General features: G+C 51.5%; 1 protein-coding gene and 1 non-coding gene across 2 annotated transcripts; one reads left to right on the top strand and one right to left on the bottom strand.

Moving 5' to 3' along the window:
* Positions 1-148: 148 nt before the first annotated feature.
* LOC136150106 (angiotensin-converting enzyme-like protein Ace3) lies at positions 149-19,393 on the top strand. Its single transcript, XM_065910878.1, has 15 exons — positions 149-434; positions 8,719-8,855; positions 9,259-9,417; positions 9,683-9,770; positions 9,950-10,093; positions 10,840-11,031; positions 11,149-11,246; positions 11,328-11,500; positions 11,794-12,017; positions 12,122-12,266; positions 13,760-13,858; positions 14,252-14,374; positions 18,290-18,474; positions 18,969-19,151; positions 19,212-19,393. Exons 1-15 carry the CDS (start codon positions 149-151, stop codon positions 19,391-19,393), a joined length of 2,418 nt encoding a protein of 805 aa, XP_065766950.1.
* LOC136150359 (U6 spliceosomal RNA) lies at positions 6,238-6,344 on the bottom strand. The gene has a single exon (XR_010659794.1). It is a non-coding gene; the product is annotated as a U6 spliceosomal RNA (small nuclear RNA).
* Positions 19,394-22,224: the final 2,831 nt, after the last annotated feature.

Raw genomic sequence — 22,224 nt, 5'->3', positions numbered from 1 at the left:
TCCTCCGTCCAGCCCGGGCAGCTGGCCCCCATCCTGCTGTGGCAGGCAGGCCTGGCCAGGCCTGGGCACTGGCCCAGAAGGGCCCTGGGCGGCAAAGGGGGAGCAGACATTCTGGGTTGCTGGAGCCCTGCCCCAGCTATTCCCATAAATGGTCCAGGCCCCTGGACGGAAGGCTCCTGGCTGGCTTCTAGTTCCCCAGGGGGGAGCGCCTTGCCGGCTGAGGGTACAGAACTGGCCCGTGCCTGCCCCAGCTCCGTGTCCACTCGCACTCGTGCTCAGAGCCACCGGAGTACTGCCCGTGGAGCCCAGGGTCAGGACCCTTAGCCCCAGCTGGGCAGAAGCGGGTGCCCACGCAGCGACTGACTGCGGGGACCACCCCTGCCCCTGCCCCCAGCACACACCCTCACCCCGAGCCTTCCTCAGAGGCCAGCCTGGTATTGAGGGAGTATCATTTTGAGGGACATTTTTAAAATCTTTTATCTAGATGTTTATCGTGGAAAAGCTAAAAAATACAGAAATGTGTAAAGAAAAGCCGTTTATATCAACACCAAAAGATAAGCACTGTTGACATTTGGTATACATATTGCCAGCCTGTTTTTCTCAACACATATTTTAAATCTGATCACACTGTATTTACAGCTGTGTAACCTTTTTCCAGTTAGCGTGAGTAGACTGTCTTTTTCTTAATATTTAAATGCCAAACCTAGAACCTGGCCAAAGCCTGGCCCCCCTGGGAGGACCCTTGGCCCTGTGCCTCTTCTTGGCTTTGCAGATAAGACTTGGCCCAACCCTAGTATCTGTCCCGCTAGTATCCTTTAGTTCCAAGGCTTCTACACCCTGCCATTCTCCAGCTGCTATTGTGTCAGTGTGTGTGTGTGTGTGTGTGTGTGTGTGTGTGTATCTGTGTGTGTTCGTGTGTCTCTGTTAGTATGCGTGTCTGTGTGATCATGTGTGTACCTGTGTCTGTGATTGTGTGTGTGTGTCTGTGTTTATGTGCCTGTGATTGTGTGTTTGTGATTGTGTGTATTTGTGTGTGTGTGTGGCACATAGACACAATCATGCAGGCCTATTCCATGGGTCAGGATGTGGAGTTGAGGTATTCCGGATTTGCAAGAGGGTGGAAGTTTATGATTACTTGAGACAGTGGAATTTATAAACATAGCCTCTAAATAGTTCCAAGCCTTCTACCACCGAAGACTTCTTTAATGACCCCCCCTCCCCAGCCTGATGTTTGTTTTGTCAGACAGAGGTCATTGTCACATGACCCCCTTCCTATCTTTATAAGCTGCAGGGGTTCCTGCTGTCTGTCAGAGCCTGTGGGCAGCATTCAAAGGTCTGAGCTGCAAAGACTTAACAGCCTTATCCAGGAGGGCTTTTGAAATATTAAGAACGTTTAGACTCCTGTTTCTGCCGCCTCGGATGATCAAGGCGAGGCCATGCCTGCCTGAGGATAGCTGAGGAGGTGGTGACAGCGGGAAGGGGGCCATCCTGGCATTTTCTCCTGGTGACCTGAGAGCTGAACCCCGCCCAAGGCTGCCCGTCAGGGAGCAGCGCTGACCCACGGGGGCCAGAAGTGATGACGGTTTGTCCAATCTCTGCCCTCTGCCTCACGTGGCCCACTCTGGCTCTATAGGGAGTCCACTGACTTTGGATTAGGCCTAAGTCAAATCCTACCCCTGAACTTGACCTTGAGCAACTTGCTTTCATTTTTGGAGCCTCCAATTTTATGCCTGTGAGATGGTTCCTGTGATGGTTCTTAGGAACCCTCTCATGATCGCTGCAATTGGTCAGATGAGATAATGTAGAAATTCCTGGTGCCTAGTTTCCTGATCATCATCTCCTGATAAAGATCGCTTCATATGTGCCTCCCACTTCAAGCATCCCCTCAAGTCGCAGACTGAGAGAGCTGGAAGGGCAAGGTTAGACCAGCCCCTCCCTGGAGAGATGGAGAAAACCGCCGGGAGCGACTCACTGCGAGCCGGATAGACATTCTTCACGATTCTTTCCTGTCTCCTGGGATGTCCTCCCCCTGGGAGTGCAGTGGGCTAGTTCATCTCTGGGACTGGGCTTCCTTCAGTTCTGGAGACATTCAGCTGTCATCTCATCCTTTTCAGTCTCCTCTCCGGGACTCCTGCCAGACCCTGCTGGGAGCTTCCTACTTTGTCCTCTATGTTTCCTCATTCCCGCTCGTATTTCTCATCTCTCTCTGTCCTGTGCTCCAAGCGATTTCCCTGGCTATATCTTAGCCTGTGTGTTGAGATGACTACTTTTCCAATTTAGTAACCATACTTTTTATTTTCGCACTTCTATTAGTTTTAGACCTCCAGTGTCTTCACAGAAGTCTATTCTTACTACACAGATCCTGTTCCTTCTCTCATACTTTTAAAGAAAGACCTGCTTTTTTTTTAATTGTTGTAATATATACATACAATTGTTGTAATATATACAATAAATTCATAGCATTTACCATTTAACTTTTTTATTTTTGGCCATGACACAGCATGTGGGATCTTAGTTCCCCACCCAGGGATCGAACACATACCCCCTGCATTGGAAGCACAGAGTCTTAACCACTGGACTGCCAGGGAAGTCCCCATTTTAACCGTTTTGAAGTATATAGTTCAGTGGCATTGAGTATATTCAATTGTTGTGCAGCCATCACCATGTCTATTCGAGTCCGCTTCTCTTGGGTACACATCCCAAATTGAAATTCCTGGATCACAAAGTAATTCTATACTCTTTTCCACAGTGGCTGCACCATTTTAGACCCACCAGCATAAGTGTTCCAATTTCTGCCTGTGTTGGCCATCACTTGACGTTTTCTATGTTTTGTTTTTTGCATTTTTTTGGTAACAGTCATCCTAGTGGTATCTCAGATTTTGATTTGTATTTCCCTAATGATTAGTGATATTGGACATCTTCTCAAGTATTTATGATCCATTTAGAGATCATCTTTAGAAGGATATCTAGTGAAGTCCTTTGCCCATCCTTGAATTAGCTTGTTTGTTTCTTCACTGTTGAGTTTGGGGAGCTCTTTATATATTCTGGCTATTAGTCGCTTATCAGATCTAGGATTTGCAAATATTTTCTCCATTTCTGTTGCTTGCCTTTTTACTCTGTTGTTAGTGTCCTTTGATGTGCAAAAACTCTTAATTTTAATGAGGTCCAGCTTGTCTGTCTGTTTTTTCTTTTGTTGCCTATGCTTTTGGTATCATATCCAAGAAATCATTGCCAAATCCAATGTCATGAAGCTTTTTTGCTATGATTTCTTCAACGAGTTTTACAGTCTGAGTTCTTATGTTTAGGTCTGTATTCCATTTTGAGTTTATTTTTGCAGATGGTGTGAAGCCTAGTATTTTAAGTCCCTTTCAGATTTCCCTAATGTCTGTCCTTCCTTGGTTGTGGTCTAATCCATGCCTGTGTCTGAAGTTTAGCACAGACTCTGGAGCCAAGCTTTGTGGATTTGAGTCCCACCTCCACTGTTTGCCAGCTGTGTGACTATGATCAAGCTTCCCAACCTCTCTGTCCCTCCTTTTCCTCGTCTATAAACTGGGTGTATTGATCACAGTACATGCCTCGTAGTTTATTGTGAGGATTCATATCCCCAAACCCCTCAAAAGTCCCTAGCCCCTGACAGTGCTTAGTGGTGGTGGTCATTGCTAACACTAACTGCGTTGGATTTCCTTTTGCACATGGTATTCTTGACCTATGAGCCATCTTCACTGGAACAGCCTTCCACAGGGAAACCCTTCCCATGTGCACACCAGGTTGTGAAGGTGTCCTCAGGGTTGGTTTCATGGTTGTTTCTTGCAGGGTCCTTTTAGAAAAGAAGCCATCCACTGGCTCCCTTGATGGAGGCATTACTCCCACTGTGGCTGACTGTTCTCAGGTAGGCGCTGATGCTGCAGCCCTTTGGGCATGGATGCACTTTGATTGCTCACATGGGTTCCCACTCACTGCTGCATGAGCCCTCCTTCTCTCCCAGGCATCTGAATAGTTGCTTTTCTTGCTTTCCATCTCAGCTCTGTATTTTGCATTTTTAAAAATACTATATTTGACCACAAATAGCCAAAGCAATCTTGAGAAAGAAGAACTAAGTTGGAGACATCACACTTCCTGATTTCAAACTTTATTACAAAGCTACAGTAATCACAACAGTTTGGTACTGACATAAAAACAGACACATAGATCAATGGGACAGAATAGAAAGCCCAGAAATGATCCCACATGTATATGGTCAATATATTTATGACAGAAAAGTCAAGAATATCCAATGAGGTAAGGATAGTGTCTTCAATAAATGGTGTTGAGAAAACTGGATGGCCACATGCAAAAGAATGAAACTGGACCCCTGTCATATGCCATAGACAAAAATCAAAGTGGATTAAAGGCTTCAAAGTAAGGCCTGGAACCATAAAAATCCTAGAAGAAAATACAGGGAGTAAGCCCCTAGACACCATTCCTAGCCAAGATTTTTTTTTTAATTTGACACTAGAATCAAAGGCAACAAAAGCAAAACTCAGCAAATGGGTCTACATTACACTAAAAGCTTATGCACAGCAAAAGAAGCCATCAACAAAATGAAATGGCAACTCCCAGACTCAGAGAAAATATTTACAAATCATATACTATCTGATAAAGGGTTAAATATTCAACATACATGAAGAATTCATAGGAGTCCAAACAACAACAGAAAAAAATTGGTTTAAAAATGGGCAAGGATCTGAATAGACGTTTTTTCAAAGAAGATTTACTGATGGCCAAGAAGTACATGAAAAGTTACACATCACTAGTCATCAGGGGAATGCAAATCAAAACCCCAATGAGACATCACCTCCACCTCTTAGAATGGCTGTTATCAAAAAGACAAGCGCTATTAAGTGAGAGCAAGGATATGAAGAAAAGGGAACCCTTGTGCACTGTTGGTGGAAATGTAAATTGGTGCAGCTTCTTGGAAAACAGCATGGAGGTTTTTCAAAAAAAATTAAAAATAGACTACCATCAGTTCAATTCAGTTCAGTTCAGTTGCTCAGTTCAGTTCAGTTCAGTCATGTCCAACTCTTTGCGACCCCATGGACTGCAGCATGCCAGGACCCCCTGTCCATCGCCAACTCCTGGAGTTTACTCAAACTCACATCCATTGAGTTGGTGAGCCATCCAACCATCTTATCCTCTGTCGTTCCCTTCTCCTCCCACCTTCAGTCTTTCCCAGCATCAGGATCTTTTCCAATGAGTCAGTTCTTCACATCAGGTGACCAAAGTATTGGAGTTTCAGCTTCAACATCAGTCCTTCCAATGAATATTCAGGACTGATTTCCTTTAGAATGGACTGGTTTGATCTCCTTGCAGTCCAAGGGACTCTCAAGAGTGTTCTCCAACACCACAGTTCAAAAGCATCAGTTCTTTGGTGCTCAGCTTTATCGTCCAACTCTCACATCCATACATGACTACTGGAAAAACCTTTGACTAGATAGACCTTTGTTGGCAAATGATGTCTCTGCTTTTTCATATGCTGTCTAGGTTGGTCATAACTTTTCTTCTAAAGAGCAAGTGTCTTTTAATTTCATGGCTGTGGCCACCATCTGCAGTGATTTTGGAGCCCCCGAAAATAGTCTGTCACTGTTTCCACTGTTTTCCCATCTATTTGCCATGAAGTTGATGGAACCAGATGCCATGATCTCAGTTTTCTGAATGTTGAGTTTTAAGCCAACTTTTTCACTCTCCTCTTTCACTTTCAAGAGGCTCTTTTAGTTCTTCTTTGCTTTCTGTCATGAGTGGTATCATCTGCATATCTGAGGTTATTGATATTTCTCCTGGCAAACTTGATTCCAGTTTGTGCTTCATCCAGCCCAGCATGTCTCATGATGTACTCTGCATATAAGTTAAATAAGTAGGGTGACAATATACAGCCTTGACATACTCCTTTCCCTATTTGGAACCAGTCTATTTTTCTATGACCAGTTCTAATGGTTGCTTCCTGACCTGCATACAGATTTCTCAAGAGTCAGGTCAAGTGGTCTGGTATTCCCATCTCTTTAAGAGTTTCCCAGTTTGTTGTGGTCCACACAGTCAAAGGCTTTAGCATAGTTAATGAAGCAGAAGTAGATATTTTTATAGAACTCTCTTGCTTTTTCGATGATCAAACGGATGTTGGCAATTTGATCTCTGGTTCCTCTGCCTTTTCTTTCTTTCTTTTTTTTTCCAAATCAAGAGTTTTTATTGTCTCTTTAAAATATCAAAAATATGGAACGCTTCACGAATTTGCGTGTCATCTTTGCGCAGGGGCCATGCTAATCTTCTCTGTATCGTTCCAATTTTAGTATATGTGCTGCCTAAGCGAGCGCCCTCTGCCTTTTCTAAATCCAGCTTGAACATCTGGAAGTTCATGGTTCTACTACTGTGGGCAAGAATCCCTTAGAAGAAATAGAGTAGCCATCATAGTCAACAGAAGAGTCCAAAATGCAGTACTTGGATGCAGTCTCAAAAATGAAAGAATGGTCTCTGTTCGTTCCCAAGGCAAACCATTCAATATCATAGTAATCCAAGTCTATGCCCTGACTACATGTTGAAGAAGCTGATGTTGAATGGTTCTATGAAGACTTACAAGACCTTCTAGAACTAATACCCAAAAAAAGATGTCCTTTTCCTTATAGGTGACTGGAATGCAAAAGTAGGGAGTCAAGAAACACCTGGAGTAACAGGCAAATTTGGCCTTGGAGTACAGAATGAAGCAGGGCAAAGGCTAATATAGTTTTGCTAGGAGAACACACTGGTCATAGCAAACAGCCTCTTCCAACAACACAAGAGAAGACTCTACACATGGACATCACCAGATGGTCAATACTGAAATCAGATTGATTATAGTCTCTGCAGCCAAAGATAGAGAAGTTCTGTATAGTCAGCAAAAACAACACTGGGAGCTGACTGTGGTTCAGATCATGAACTCCTTATTGTAAAATTCAGACTTAAAGAAAGTAGGGGAAACCACTAGACCATTCAGGTATAACCTAAATCAAATCCCTTACGATTATACAGTGGAAGTGACAAATAGATTCAAGGAATTAGATGTGATAGAGTGCCTGAAGAACTACCATATGATAGAGCTATTCCACTCCTGGGTATGTATCCAAAGAAAATGAAATTACTGTCTTGATATCTGCACCCCCAGGTTCATTGCAGCATTATTTACAATAGCTGAGATATGGAAACAGTCTAAGTGTCCACTGATGGAAATTAAAAATGTAACACACACACACACACACACACACGTGCATGTGCATGCACAGGAATACTATTCAGCCATGTAAAAGAAGGCATGCTTGCCATTTGCAACAACATGGATGGAACTTCAGAGCATTATGCTAAGTGAAATACGTCAGACAGAGAATAGCAAATACTGTATGATCTCATTTATATGCAGAATCTAAAATACAAAAGCCTGCCCTGTGGCTCAGCAGTAAAGAATCTGCCTGCAATGAAGGAGACACAGGAGATGTGAGTTCAATCCCTGAGTCAGGAAGATCGTTTGGAGGAGGAAATGGCAACCCACTCCAGTATTCTTGCCAGGTAAATCCCATGGACAGAGGAGCCTGAGGGGCTGCAGTCTATAGGGTCGCAACGAGTCAGACATGACTGAGCAGCTGAGCACACACAACAGCAACAACAATAAAAAACCTAAAAACACCCCCAAACTAAACAAAACAAAATTGAACTCATAGATACAGAGATGGTGAATGCCAGAGGCAAGGGTGGGTGGATGAAATGGGTGAAGGCAGTCAAAAATTATAAACTTCTTGTTGCAAGATAAGTAAATCCAGAGGGTGACATGTATAGCATGAAGATAATAGTAACCAAATAATAACCAAGCAACCAAAAATTACTTTTTTTTTAATCCTGATAGATGGCCCTTTACCTTTTGTGCCTCCTGACAGCAAACTCATGGTATAGGGCTCTCCCTTGAGAAATAGGTGTAAGGACAGTGAAAGAGGAGTAGCCCAGGGTCAACCATACATCCCTCAAGAGACAAAAAGGTCAAAAAATGTGAACATAGGTGGTCAAGTCAGAAGAACATGGAAAGACAACTGTGCTTCCAGAACCCAGAGGCCCAGAGAGGTCTTTTCCTTCCGTCTATCCATTCATCCATCCTCCCACTCACTGGCTCAGAAGTAACGCCAGCCTGTGGAGGGAGGGGGTTCATCAATCCCTGGTCAAGATCAAGGGTGGCTCCAATGCCAGGGAGAAGTGACCAAGTCGGGTGGGACAAGCTCTGGTCTAGACATTAAGAGCCCTGGTTGTCCTTCTGGCTCTGCCACTGACCTGGTGTGAACCAGGTAGTACGGCTAGAGCTTTCTAGACCTCAGTCTCCTCACCTGTAAAATGGGGACGGTTGGGCCAGAAGTTAGGTGGGGAAAGGCCGACCCTTTAGCCCCTGATGTCACGGCTGACATTCCACGGCTGACCCTTTAGCCCCTGATGTCACAATATGGAGCTGGACCGTGATTGGGCCACAGCCTCCTCCAGCGCTGCTGTTCTCTTGGTCATGGGATCAAGATGGACTTGCCCTGGACCTTCCCTATTTGTGCTCTTCTGTTGTGCCATGGCTCAGGGTGACCGGGACTCAGGTGGGGCTGGGACCCGAGGGAACATGGGATCAGACCAGGGGACCAGGCAGGGGCAGGCCCCTCCCAGGACAATTGATGCCCATCTCCTTCTCTGCAGACCAGCTCTACAATGAGACTATGGCAAAGGCCTTCCTGCAGTTTTACGAGCAAACAGCCCAGGTTGTGTGGAACCAGTTCATGGAGGCCGCCTGGAACTATGTCACCAACATCACCAAGAAAAATCAAGAGGAGATGGTGTGGTACCACTTCCACCCCTGCCCCTTCTCCCCTTGTTCTTCTCAGGGGTCATGGTGCAGGGATGCTGGGGGGCAAGGAGTCACACCTTTTGCCCCTCTTCCAGAGCTGGATGAGAGAGGGAAGCCCCAAAGCACATGTTGGAACAGATGTCAGGCTCCAGGCCTCCTGGAGCCCTGAAAGCTCTCTGGGCTAGAACCTCTAGCTTTCCTCTTGTAAATATCACCTGCTTGCTTTTAGGGGCCAGGTTCCCTCCCTTCTCGCTCTTAGCAAAGTTTAAATGATTCCAGACCCTTTAAAGGGGCTTTGGAAGCAGGCTGTGGGGCTGGGCCCTGGAGTTCAATGTGACACCCTCACCCTCTCCTTCACCCTCGCACGACAAACATGGTGATCGTCCTTCCAGTTGTACAAGGACGTGGAAAAGTCCCAGCACACGCTGTACTTTGGCATGCGGGCCCGCCTGTTTAAGATCGCCAACTTCCAGGACCCGGACGTGAAGCGCATGCTGAGTAAGCTGCTGAACGTAGACAAGGCGGCCCTGCCCAAGGAGGAGCTCCGGGAGGTGATGGACGAGCCCCCAGGTCTCCAGGCATATGCTCCCCACCCCAGGGGTGGGCAGGCCGCCGGGTGGGGAGCCGCCTGGGGCTGGAAGGAGGTTGGGGGAGGCAGGGCCAGAGCTTTCTCTGGGTGGGTGGGGGAGGTGAGCAGAGGCCAGTGCGAAGATGGGACCATGCCTTGGCCAGGCCTGCCTCTCCCAGCTGGTGGGACTAGCGCTGGGGGTGGGCGCATGGCTGCAGGCCTGCCCTGGGTGACACCTGTCCCCCCAGTACAACCAGATTCTGGCCTACATGGAGACCGCATACAGCATGGCCCAGGTCTGCCTGAATGAGGGGCCCTGCCTGCCCCTGGAGCCTGGTGAGCACCCGAGCCCACCCCCACCTACCCCAGAGTCTCAGCACAGCCCGTTCCAGGAGCCTCCGGATTCCCACCTTCCTCCCAGCCCCAGCTGCGCTTGGGGAGGGGCTGCCCACGGCGGGAGAGGGCAGAAGGCCGGCTGGAGTGAGGTCCCACCTCGGCTCCTTTTCTGGGTACAGACCTCGAAGAAGTCATGGCCACCTCCCGAGACCAGAAGGAGCTGCTGTGGGCCTGGCAGGGCTGGCGGGATGCCGTGGGTCGCCAGCTCCGCATGACCTTTGAGCGCTATGTGCAGCTCAGCAACAAGGCTGCGAAGCTCAATGGTGAGGCCCCTCGCCCCGCACCTGCCAGCCCATCCAGCTGGGCAGACTTCGTCTTGCATGGGGCTCCAGGCAGTCCTGGGAAGGGTGCAGCTGAGTCTTGGTAGGATCTGGAGGCAGGAACCCTGAGCCCTGAACCCTGCTGCTGGGGATCCCAGAGGTGGGTCACTCGTCATGTGGATCCACAAACAGCAACTGATCACTACGACTGGGGTGTGCCACTGCTGGGGAGGGTCTGAGGATGCACAGGTGGAGAGACGGGGAAGGTGCCCACCCTCCCCGGGCTTACAGGCCTCTGGGAGACAGACGCTCATTTCCAGTCACCACCCAGGATACGTGCTGAGAAGGATGGGGCTGCAGAGAGAGAAGAAGGGACCCTGTTTCAGCCAGGTGGGCGGGGAGGGCCTCGATGACATTCATCCAAGGCCTGAAAGATGGAGCAAGCCGGGCAACAAGAAGTCCTCGGGAGGATCTGAAGAAAGGCAGCGTGGGTGGGTGGGGCTCCAGGTGGTGAGAGAGGAGCAGACCCTGTCCGCCCAGGCCCGGAGGATGCTCAGGAGTGCCTTTCCATCCCACTCTCATCCTATACGGATGGTGACCTTGCGGGGTGTCTTTCCTGTTTGGCAGATAAAGACCTCTAGAATCTAGGAGGTCAGTTGGCTTCCCTAGCAGGTGCCTGGGTCTCCTGCCAGCCAGGCCAGGCTGAAGGGTGGGTGGGGGTCACCCCTGAGCCCCCTCCCCTGTCCTAGGTTACCAAGACATGGGGGCCTTGTGGCGGTCCAAGTACGAGTCCGACTCACTACAGGAAGACCTGGAGCAGCTGTTCCAGGAGCTGCAGCCACTCTACCTGAACCTGCACGCCTACGTGCGCCGGGCCCTCTACCGCTTCTACGGGCCCGAGCTCATCGACCTGCGGGGGCCCATTCCTGCCCACGTCCTGGGTAAAGCCCCAGCTGGCTGCAGAGGCGGGCAGGTGGAGTAGGCCTCCCGAGCAGGCGCTCAGTCGGTGGGGAGAGACGGTCTCCTACCTCCTCTTAACCCTTCCCCTCCTCTTCCAGGGAACATGTGGGCTCAGTCCTGGGTCAACATCTTAGACCTGGCCCTGCCCTTCCCGGAGAAGCCCCCCGAGGACATCACGAAGATCATGCAAGGCCAGGTCAGCGCTCGGGCCCCTGTCTGCCCTGCCCCAACCCCCAGTCCCCTGGGCGGGGCCCCACACGCTTCCTCTTCCCCACAGCACTGGAAGCCTGAGAAAATGTTCCAAGAGGCTGAAAAGTTCTTCACCTCCATGGGGATGCTTTCCACCCCGCCCGAGTTCTGGACAAACTCCATGATGGAGAGGCCGACCGACGGGCGGGAGGTGGAGTGCCACGCGTCTGCCTGGGACTTCTACAATGGGCAGGACTTCAGGTGTGCCCCTGCGGCTGGCACTGGCCCCTGCCTCTGCTCCTGCTCTCCACCAGCCTGCCTGTCTCAGCGGGGTGGCGGCCGGGGCTTGGGGGCGGTGAGCTGGCCACCTGGGGGAAATGAGTGTGAACGCCAAGGGCCTGGCCACTGCTCGGATGTGGCACCTGGAGTACCAAGGGCACGAGGCCCTGCTGGTCTCCAGCCCGACCACCCCGTCCCTTTAACGGAGCCTGAACAGGGAAATTTCTTCTCCCAGGGCATCCCCATGCTCCTTGACCCCTGCCCTTTAACCCTAGGATAAAGAAGTGCACCGAAGTGACCATAGAAGACCTGCTGTCCATCTTCCACCAGATGGGCCACATCCAGTACTTCCTGCAATACAAGAACCTCTCGGTGATTTTCCGCGCAGGCGCCAACCCAGCCTTCGAGGAGGCCGTGGGGTCGGTGGTCACCCTCTCAGCCTCCTCCCACAAGCACCTGCTCAACAGAGGCCTGCTCAGCCAACAGCACCAGGATAAAGGTGATGGGGACCAGGAGGATCCCGGGCCTGGGGCCCCCCGGGCAAGGCCTAGGGGAGGCGGGACCAGCGCCGCCTCCTGACTGCCCCCCCTCCGCTTTCTCCAGAGGAGGAGGTCAATTTCCTGATGAGCGTTGCCCTGGAGAAGATCGCCTTCATCCCCTTCGCCTACCTGATGGACCTGTTTCGCTGGAAGGTCTTTGATGGCACCATCGAGAAGAACATGTACAACCAGGAGTGGTGGAACCTCAGGTGGGGAGGACCGCCATTCGGGCCCCTCTAGCCATGTCTGGACTAGGGTGGGCTTTTGGGGCAGCCTCAAGGGGACCGCCTGCTCCCGAAGGGCACCACCGTCTCGCCTCCGGGGGCAGAGCTGGGTGTGTGACGCTGCTAATCTGCGGCCACGGGAAAGCCCTGGGGTGGCACTGGCTGGCTGTTGTCCCCAGACAAAAGGGTTCCTGCTGAAGTGGGTAGGGCCGGAGCGTGAGTCTTGGGGGATTGTGTCGAATCTGGCACCAGCACTCAGCAGGCTTATAGCCCCTCGGGGGATCCCTGGAGGCCAGCAAGTTCGCACGGTGGCCGCACTTGGGCCCTCCAAGAACAGGATGCTGACCACCAGGCAGGCCGTCCTGCTCCTCCCCTCCCTTTTCTGTCTCCCATTGGGGTCAGCAGAGCGGGTGTTTGGGGTCTGAACTCTTTCCTTCTGGTGGAGAGTCCTTATATGACAAGGGCAAGCCCACTGCCCCCTTTCCTATTATCCCGACACACACACAGACACACACACACACACACACACACACCTGTCTCTGACTGTGTGTCCCCAGGTCTGTCTGTGGGCAGGATTGGCAGTGAAGGAGCCCCCCAGCAGTCAGGCAGCATCAGTCTTGAGTGAGGGGCACCCGTGTCCGTCCCATCACCGACCCCTGGCTGTTAGATTGGATAATAATTGCCCATGGGCAAGGCTTCCCTTCTCCACCAGGCCTCAGACCGACCACTTCAGGTCTGCCGGCCACAGGTGCTCCCGAAGGGCCCACCAGTTCTGCATCAAGCCCTTAGGCTGACTTGAACCTTTACAATGACCCATGGCCACTCCCAGAGGAAGAAGAGGTGACCAGCCTGCGGTTACACTACCACCCAGGGATGGCAGAGCGGGCTGCCCCTCCCTTTGTCCTCTCACCTTCCGACTCCCACCCCGAATTCAGGACCGGACCTCACTGGGGGGATTGGCAGAGCCTTGACCTTGTGTCCCCTCCAAGGGCACCCCCACCAGCCATCTGGACTGAGGGAGGTCGCCCCCTCCCTCATCTCCCTGATCTCTACGCTTCGGTTTTCCTCCATACCACAGGGATGGTGCTGTGTTTTCTTCTCAGCACTTCTTACCAGATGAAACCACTTGGTTGGTGGGTCCATGGCCATCCCCCATCATTAGGATGAAAGCAGGGACCCTGCCTAGCCCATTCCCTCCCATCCCCAGAGCCAGGATAGTGTTGAGGGAGCCAGTATGGAGAACTCGGCACGGTTCCTGCAGAGAGGACATGCTCGATGTTAACTCCTGTAATTGTTTAATTCTCTGATTCCCAATCCCATGTGTTTTCAACTCATTTATTTAATCAATAAAATGCATTAAGTGTCCTCCTCATGCCAAGTCGCTGTGATAGCTGTGCAAATGCTTCAGAAGGAAAAGGGCTCTGGAAATCTTACCAGGTGGCACTTTCAAGCCCTGGATTAACACCACCACCCCCCAGGTTGAAGTACCAGGGCCTGTGCCCTCCCATCCCTCGGACAGAGGAGGACTTTGATCCAGGCGCCAAGTTCCACATCTCTGCCAGCTTGCCCTACATACGGTAAGGTCTGGGCCACTCCAGCAGAACTGGCCGGGGGGCTGGGGGTTGGGGGACACAGGACCCAGGCGGAGGATTTTCAGGAAGGCCCCAGACCCAAATGTCCTCCCCCTGCACACCTCCCACCTCCTCCCGTCGGACGGCACAACCTCCTGAGGGCCTTGTCCTGAGCAAACTGAGTTTTCACATCAGCTCCCCTGCGGAGGGCAGCGTGATGGGAAAGCATGTCTGCTGTCCCGAGAGGTGAGCAGGAGTGGGGTGGGGGCGCGTGAGTCCAGAAGGAAGGTTAGGAAGGAGAGACCCTGCAGTATCCCAGGGCCAGCCTACCTGACAGTGACCCGCTGACCCGAGCCCACCCCTGCCACACCCCCAGCCGGCCTCGCCTTCCCTCCCCAGGTACTTTCTCAGCCTCGTGCTCCAATTCCAGTTCCATGAAGCACTCTGCAAGGCCTCGGGCCACATGGGGCCACTGCACCGCTGTAACATCTATAACTCCAAGGAGGCTGGGAAGCTCCTGGAGTGAGTGTCCTCCCCCTTCCCTTGTCCTTCCCCACCTTGCTGGAAGCCTGCCCCAGGCCTCTCTCCTCACCTGGCTCCACCCTATAAGCACAGAGCTTATGTTCTAGTGGAAGTTTTTCCCTCTGTCTGACTACAGTCTCTCCTATGTTAATCAAAGCCCATTTCCTCTTATGCAGCCCCTGTGGTCAGAGAGACAGTTTAACCCCTCCTGCTAACATGCACACACACACGTACACATGCACGCACTTGCTCACATTGTCAATAAATCGACTGTCCCAGATGGGAAGCCGGTGTTGGGGTCTCACCTCTGCCTCCATCTTCCATCTGAATCCCCTTATTCTTCCCTTGCAAGGTGCCTGCCTAGCTTCTCAGCAGCACTTGATGCATCCTGGGGTGCACTCTGCTTTGCCTGTCTTTTCTCCGAGGTGCCTGAACCCAGTTCCCAGGCTGATCCAGGTTGCTTTTGCACCAACCTCTTGGCCAACTCGGATCAGCTTGTGGTCTACTTTGACCCCCTACCCACAGTCTTTTTTCCCCGCGCTTGGTGTCTAGTCCATCCTTTCCATCCCTGCCTCTGTAGCGCAGGTTTCTGGCCCGGAAGGAAACCTGGAGTGGGGTGAGAGGCTGACCTGGGCTGGAAGCCTTTACTGCCACAGGCTGGCTCTCTAACAAGCGCTCTTACAGTGTTCACGTTAGCAATTCATAACTTGCAAAGTGGATTTTATTATCCATGTTTCATAAATGATGAAACTGAAGCTCAGAGATGTATAATTGCATGTTGCTGATCTAGGAAGTGGCAGAATCATGCTTTGAGGCCCAAGGTGACTCCAGAACACATATCTTCCACCCTGTTGCTTCCATCAGTTATAAAGGATGCTGTTCTGGTGAAGCTAGACCAGGGTCCTCTGGTCCCAAGGTCAGCACTCCAGTCTCTGGGATATGGAGCCCGCCCCACTGACGTAATCTTTTTCTCATTGCATTTCAACCGATTTCAGTAGGTCCATTACCATAATCGGTCAAGGTCATGTTGAGTTTTATTCCTGGTTCCCCAGAGGATGAACAAAGCCACTCTTTAGTATCCTAATAATTATCCACAATAATTTAGCATCCTTTGTAAAGGTAATGAGCACGTTCGTGATTCTACCATGCAGCTTGTCAGTATCCATGAGGCCAGACAGAGTTGCAAGACTGATCCTTGCCTTAGCTCCCAGGAGGACTGCACCTGACATGCCTTCTTGTCTCCCTAGTCTATTTGCTTTTTCATCTTTTCATACTCCTGGGATTTATCCTAGCCAACTGCCCAGGTTTGAGCTTCTCAGAATGTGTGGAACAGAAGGGGCCTCTCGGCTCCCTGCGTTCATGTATCTGGCTGCCCATCATTTATTCATTCAGCAAACATTTACCTGTGCACAAGCCAAACGGCCTGCCCTGCGTCCAGCAGGGGGCAATGGGCCACAGGATAAATCAATAACCACATGGCAAGAAAGGAGCTGGGGCAGCAGGAAAGGGATTTGGTGAACATGCAGAAAGGGTAAGGAGGTCTTGCCAGGGAACCAAGGAGGGAACTCTGCCCCTCAACACAAGAGTACAAGAAATAGCAGACTTCCGTTTTCTATACAACTCTTTTTTTAAAAATACACTTTAATATTCATTGGATATTTTCAAGAGTACTCTTAAGTTTTTTTTTTTTTTAATAATTTTATACTTTTGGCTGTACTGAGTCTTCGTTGCTGCTCAGGCTATTTCTCCAGTTGTGGGGAGCGAGGGGCTACTCTCTGGTTGTGGTGATAGGACTTCTCATTGCCATGGTTTCTGTTATTGCAGAGCCCGGGTTCTAGGTGCTCGGGCTGCAGAAGTTGCGACACGTGGACTCAGTAGTTGTGGCTCCTGTGTCCTAGAGCACAGGCTCCGTAGCTGTGACCCACAGGCTTAGTTGCTCCACAGCGTGAGGGATCTTCCCGGATCAGGGATCAAACCCGTGTCTCTTGCACTGGCAGGCAGATTCTTTACCCCCCGAGCCATGAGGGAAGCCCAGCATCAACTCACTTTTGACTCTGAGCCTTTATGCCACTTGACCGGTGAGACATTTGACCTCAGTCTTTCTCATCACTTCTCTACCCCTCTCCACCCAGGACATATAAGGCTCCCAGGGTCTGACTTGGTACCAAAGCATGCCAAGGTCTTGCCAGTTATCTCTAGGCCTTTTGTGGAAGGATGGGGCAGGCAAGCGCTTGTGGGCGAGAAGGGGAAGGCAAGATTCTTGGCTGCTCTTTTCCCTAATAGAGCTTAAAACTTGATTTTGCTACTTTTGACTCATTTTCCTAAATGTGATTGCCCTGGGGCAGCCTCTAGGTTGGTGCCATTGGGAATGGAAGGTAGAAGTGGACTTGGTCCAAGTTCCCAAATTCCCCTGCCTCACCATGCCATGAGGACCTAATCCTATCCACGGGCCCTCTTCTGCCACCCTGGAGTGGAGGGCTCCAGACAGTGCTCAGTCTGGAGTGCCCAGACTTTGCAAGTCTCATGTGCTGCCCGCGTCAAACCTCTTGTCCCACCCAGCCTGAAGGACTATTTCTGAGTAGGCAGACTCTCAGTGGTTGAGACTTTCCCCCACCAGGTCCTTCCTTTTTCACAGTACCTGCCACTTCATAAAATCCTCTTATCTAAAAGTAGTTATGGGGTTTCGATTGTTTTTTTCTCCTTTCTATCTTGATGACTTTTCTCCTCCATTTCTCTAGGATCCTAACTGCATTTTCCCCCAGTGGTCTCTGCCACGGATCTACTGACCCTTAGTTTCCCCACCTTATTCTTTCCCAGTTGTTTATTAAGCAATGCATATAAGACTTGGCAAGCTACAAAGCCCTCTTTGCTGCCGTTCTGTGTCTTCATCCTCACCACAGTGAAATGCAGGTATTAATGGGGGCCAGTTTTACTGATGAAGAAGCTGAGGCTGAGAGAGAGGTTAAGTTGATAGTCTGTGGCTGTGAGCCCATAACTAGCACTGCTGGGTCTTGAACCTGAGTCTTGACAGCCTAGATTTCATACTCTAGGCCTCTGGGCCTCTCAGCCCCACCTCTCTCCAGGTCAGATCGGGGAGGCAGGTTGAGAAGTATCAACATACACCTCCTGCTGCCTCTGCGGGGGACGCTGGGGTGGAGGAGCCCGGAGCCTCGGCTGCAGTGCATGCTGTCCCCCTACCTGAGTGCATGGGCCAAGCCTAAGGCTAGACCCCCTGCCGCAGAGCACTGGGTGAGCCTCGAGACAGCTGACATTTCTGCAGTGCCGCTGGCAGTGCACAGAACACATCCCACGCTTGCAATCTCGCTAATCCTCGCAAACACTCCCTGGGAGACCGGAAGGGACTGAAAAGCAGTCTCTCTACTGACACTGAGCACCTCATGGGAAAGAGTGTTTCATGACTTTAGGCTTATTTGAACCCAGGATAATAATTCTCACGGTGGTAGTACTAGTAATAATAATAATAGTAATCAGACATTTATTGCCTACCTAATTATGCTCCCAGAATTGTGTTTATTTGGCCAACACAACCACCCTAAGAGGTAGGTACTATTATTTTCTCCATTTTATGGATATGGAAATTGAGATTCAGAAATGTTAAGTACGTGCCCAAGGTCCCACAGCTGAGTCACAGAGTCAGGATTCAAACACAGGTTAGTATTATTTCAAAGTCTGAGATTTCTTTTTCTTTTTTTTTAACTGGAGGATAATTGTTTTACAGTATTGTGTTGGCCTCTTCCATACAGAGCTTGTGATTTTATCCATTATGCTGAATATCTGTTGGGAGAGTCTGGCTAACAAAGTCAGCCTCTAAAGGTGGGGTTGGGCATACTGAGGGGTCCCAGCAGCATCAGGCGATGCCCCCCCACAGCCTCACAGCCGTACTTACCCTCCCAGGGATGTCCTGAAGCTGGGCTCGAGCAAGCCCTGGCCGGAGGTCCTGGAGAAGATGACGGGGGAGACCAAGGTGTCTACAAAGGCCCTCATGACCTACTTCAAGCCCCTGCTGAACTGGCTGGTCACTGAGAACGTGCGGCAGGGGGAGATACTGGGCTGGCCAGACTTCAGCTGTTCCTTTGAAGGTTTGATGATCTGACCCTCGTCCCACCTCTGTTCCAGCTCCAGGCCCGACCCTAGCCTGCCCTGGGCCAGCGCCAACCACAGCCCAGCCTTCATCCCTTGCCCATCAAGGTCCTTGCAGTATGACCCTGTCTGCACCTGATGCAGCCTCGGCCAAGACCACAGCCCATGCCCTAGCCACTGGCTCGGAGGCTTCCTTGCCCATGTCCGGCTAGACTGCAGGGTGGATCTGAGCACGGGGTGGGCATCTTACCCCTTGACCCTGCATGGAGCCACTGCTGGGCTCCACGGGGTACATGGCCATACCTGTGCCATCTGCTCCTCCTCCTGCTCCTGCTCCTCTTTCCTACCCTCCTTCCAGGGCAAGGCCCTCAGCTTTGGAAGGCAGGTGCCAGAGGCTGGGGGAGAAGGCCTGTACCCGTCAGATCCCCTCTGGTCACCATGAGGCACCCTCCCCAGCTTCACCTGCTCTATGTGTTTCCTGTGTCTTCCACAGAAAGAGAAACCGGCAGGGCAGCATTCCTGGGGATGGAGCTGAACCCCGACCAGGTCAGATCCGGGCAGTGGACGTTGCTGGCCCTGAGCTTTGTCATGTTACTGGCCGTCCTGCTGCTGTGCCGCAGGCTGTACACCCTGGAAAAAACCTCACTGACCCGAGACACCAGTACACAAGACACCCGGTCACAGGACACCCGGTCCCAGGGTCCCAGGTCACAGGACGCCAGTGCCATCGAGCCAGCATCCAAAACCTACTTCCTGGGCATAGCCATGGAGCCCCACCAAGTTGTCAAGAGACAGTGGATGCTGCTGGGCCTCTGCCTCCTCCTGATGCTCTGCTCCATTGGCCTCATCATTCGGATTTTCACACAGCACAACAGGAAGCCTCCGTGGATGCGAGATGAATGGGGGAGCTGGGACTAGACACCAGTGCAACTGGTGAGGTTTGGGGGCAGGAGGAGGGTGGCCAAGTGGAGAGGGGGTGGGGGGGGAATGCTTGCATGCATAGCACCCAACTGCTATTGGGTGCAGCCGTGGCAGACCAGGGTACACGGGCAGTTGTGCGTTTGTGAACTCATGTGTGTGAGGCCACGTGCACAGGTGACTGTATGATTCCGTGTCTGCCCTGGGTTCCAGACCAGCTTCCTTCTCCTAGGGTTCAGGATCCATAGTTTTAGTTACCCAAGGGCTGTGTCCCTGTAAACTAGCCCCTCACCCCAAAACTGGTTTTTCACATAATGTTTTCTTCAGACTCTACTGTGGGGCTGGACAGGGGCTGCAATACCCAAGGAGTATCTGCCATGGTTAGAAACAGGACACTGCTTCAGTGCCTTTATAAGATGCATGCAAGTAAAACCAGACACTCCTGTACATCAGTGCTCAGTTCATGAGCACTGAACTCTGTATACTGGCCGGCACTGTGTTGGGCTGCATAATTCAGCCCCCAGAAGCTGTCTGTCAGCTGTCTGAGATGCAAGTAGCCTTACAAACTGCCCTGTGGCCCATCCCTGCCCTAGGCCAGGTCCTCCCAAATGCAGACAGTGGGTAGCTGGGCACCCAGCCAGGCTTGATTAATGATTGACTTCTTTAATATTTAAACAAAGCTCATCTCCAGCCACTCCACTCCAGAGATGGCCTTGTTCAACACACACACACCTGCTGCCTGGCCTGTTGCCCTGGGGATTGAGCACAGGGCAAACAACACCTTTCCAGGCTCAGTGGAGGAGGGGAGGATGGGGAGGGAGAGCTTTAAGAAGGACATTGGGGAATGAGCGCTCTAGGGACAAGCCTAGGAAGAGAAAGGGAAGGCCTCTGCTCCTGCCTCTCTTCCCCCTTTCTTTCCAGCCTGGGTCTAACACAAGAGGACCACACCCGGTGTATGGGAACTTACTGAGTTTGGACTGAGGCCCCAAGGGCCCCCAGGGAGACTGAAAATCAATGTCTGTCGGAAATTAGGGGAACCTTGAGAGGAAGTAACATCACAGCCAGAAACCACAGAGGAGGCATCAGGGCTGCAGTTGAGCAAGCGGGAAGGTGGCCAAGAGATGGGACTGGCTCTCTCTAGATTAAGGATCTGAGCCCAGAAGTCAGGGATCAGGGTACAGAAGGACTGGGCCGAGATCTCCATGGAGCCTACCTCTGTCCAGGTTTCAAGAGTTCTTCTTGAGTTCTGGCAGAGTCTGAGCACTTTCTGTTCTGACCGCAGGCTCCAGAGCACCCTCCTTTGATGTCTCCATCACTGCTGTTACTTTGCCTAGCGGTGATGTCCTTATTTGTCCCCATTACTAGCTGTCAGCTCTGTAAGGTCAGCACACAGTGAAACATCTGTAGACCACACAGGCCATGGCACACAGTGGGGATTTGGAAAATGTTTGAGTGAGTGAATGAGTGTCCCACTGCCCAAATCCCTCCTCAGAGCTCAGCACCCCATGCCCTGAGCCCATGAGAAACAGCCCCACCTTTCCTCCACAGCCAGCCTATCACCCCCAACACGGGGCCAGCCAGGACAACTCTGCCCCCCCCCCAGGAGGCCACACTTGCAGCCCTCCCATCCCCCAGCCACAGTGGCCAACGAGATCCCCATCAGGCATTGTGGCTCTGCATGGCAAAGGCACACGCAGCCCAGGACTCCAAGCCTCTCACCTGGACTCCAGCAAAACTCTCACTGAACCTCCATGTCCGTCCTCCCTCCCCCACCCGCCATTGTAAAGTTTCTTTCTTTGGACCTCCATTGTAAAGTTTCTTTCACTGGAATATTTCCTTCCTGTCTAACTACTTAACAACTTGGTTGTCCATCAGTTAAATCTAGATGTTCAAAATGGCATCTGAGGGTCTTTGTCATTCTCTTTTTCTCCCACCTCCCAGCTCAGCCCCTTGCACTGATTCCATCATCAGCCTTTGCCTAAAGTGCATGCCCTATTGAATGCTTGCCCTCCAAGGCTGGCTCCAAACTGGCTGTTGGACCTTCTGCAAAGCTTCAAGTTCACCAAGATGCTCAGTGAACAGTGGTCTCCTTCTCCCACTCCTCTCCAAGAAGGCTCTTTCAGTAAACCTCACCCCATCGCCATCTGCTTATTCTATTGTATTCATTTTCAACCAGTACTCAGACACTTTTATCAGTGTCACTTGCTAATATGTGGTTTTAAATCTGTTCTTCTCCCAAGCAGTATCTGTGTGCTAAGAGCTCTCAGGCCTCTAAAGAAAACACCTCATTGCATATTCCTTGTGCATTACAATGCCAGTACCAGGTCCTGGATGGGCTTGCCACTAGGAGTTCTGCATGGACACTGGGATTCAGTCCAAGGGCACTTGGTAAGGATGGGCAAAAGGTCTATCCATACCATTGCCCGAGTCCAGTCCAGTGGTCAGATCGGGAAAGAAACCTTCAGCAGAAGACCATTTGAGGCCTCTAACAACCCCTTCGGCTCCTCCTCTCCTCCCCTGCTTGAGAGAGACGGCCTGGCAATGTCCAGATTGGCCACCTGGTACCTGAAGCGGGCCTGAGAGGGCCGAGGGCACAGTCCATTGGGACGGAGCAGAAGCTCCTCAAAGAGGCCCTACCGGATTGATTTCTGGCGCCGGACTCCCGCCCAGCTCCGCCCCCAAGAGTCAGGGCCCCGCCCCTGCCCCGTTGAGTCCCGGAAAAGTTGCCCCCGCCCCGCGGACCCCGCCCCGCCGCCGCTGCCGCGCGGCTCCTTTCAGCACCGCGGCGCGGACAGCTCCCGGGCGGCCCCGGAGGGAAGGACGCGCGGCGA

The sequence above is a fragment of the Muntiacus reevesi genome, chromosome 18 (genome assembly GCF_963930625.1).
Source record: "Muntiacus reevesi chromosome 18, mMunRee1.1, whole genome shotgun sequence".
NCBI lineage: Eukaryota > Metazoa > Chordata > Mammalia > Artiodactyla > Cervidae > Muntiacus > Muntiacus reevesi.
Note: the sequence above shows the minus strand (reverse complement) of the source record. Positions and strands in the feature narration are given on the sequence as shown.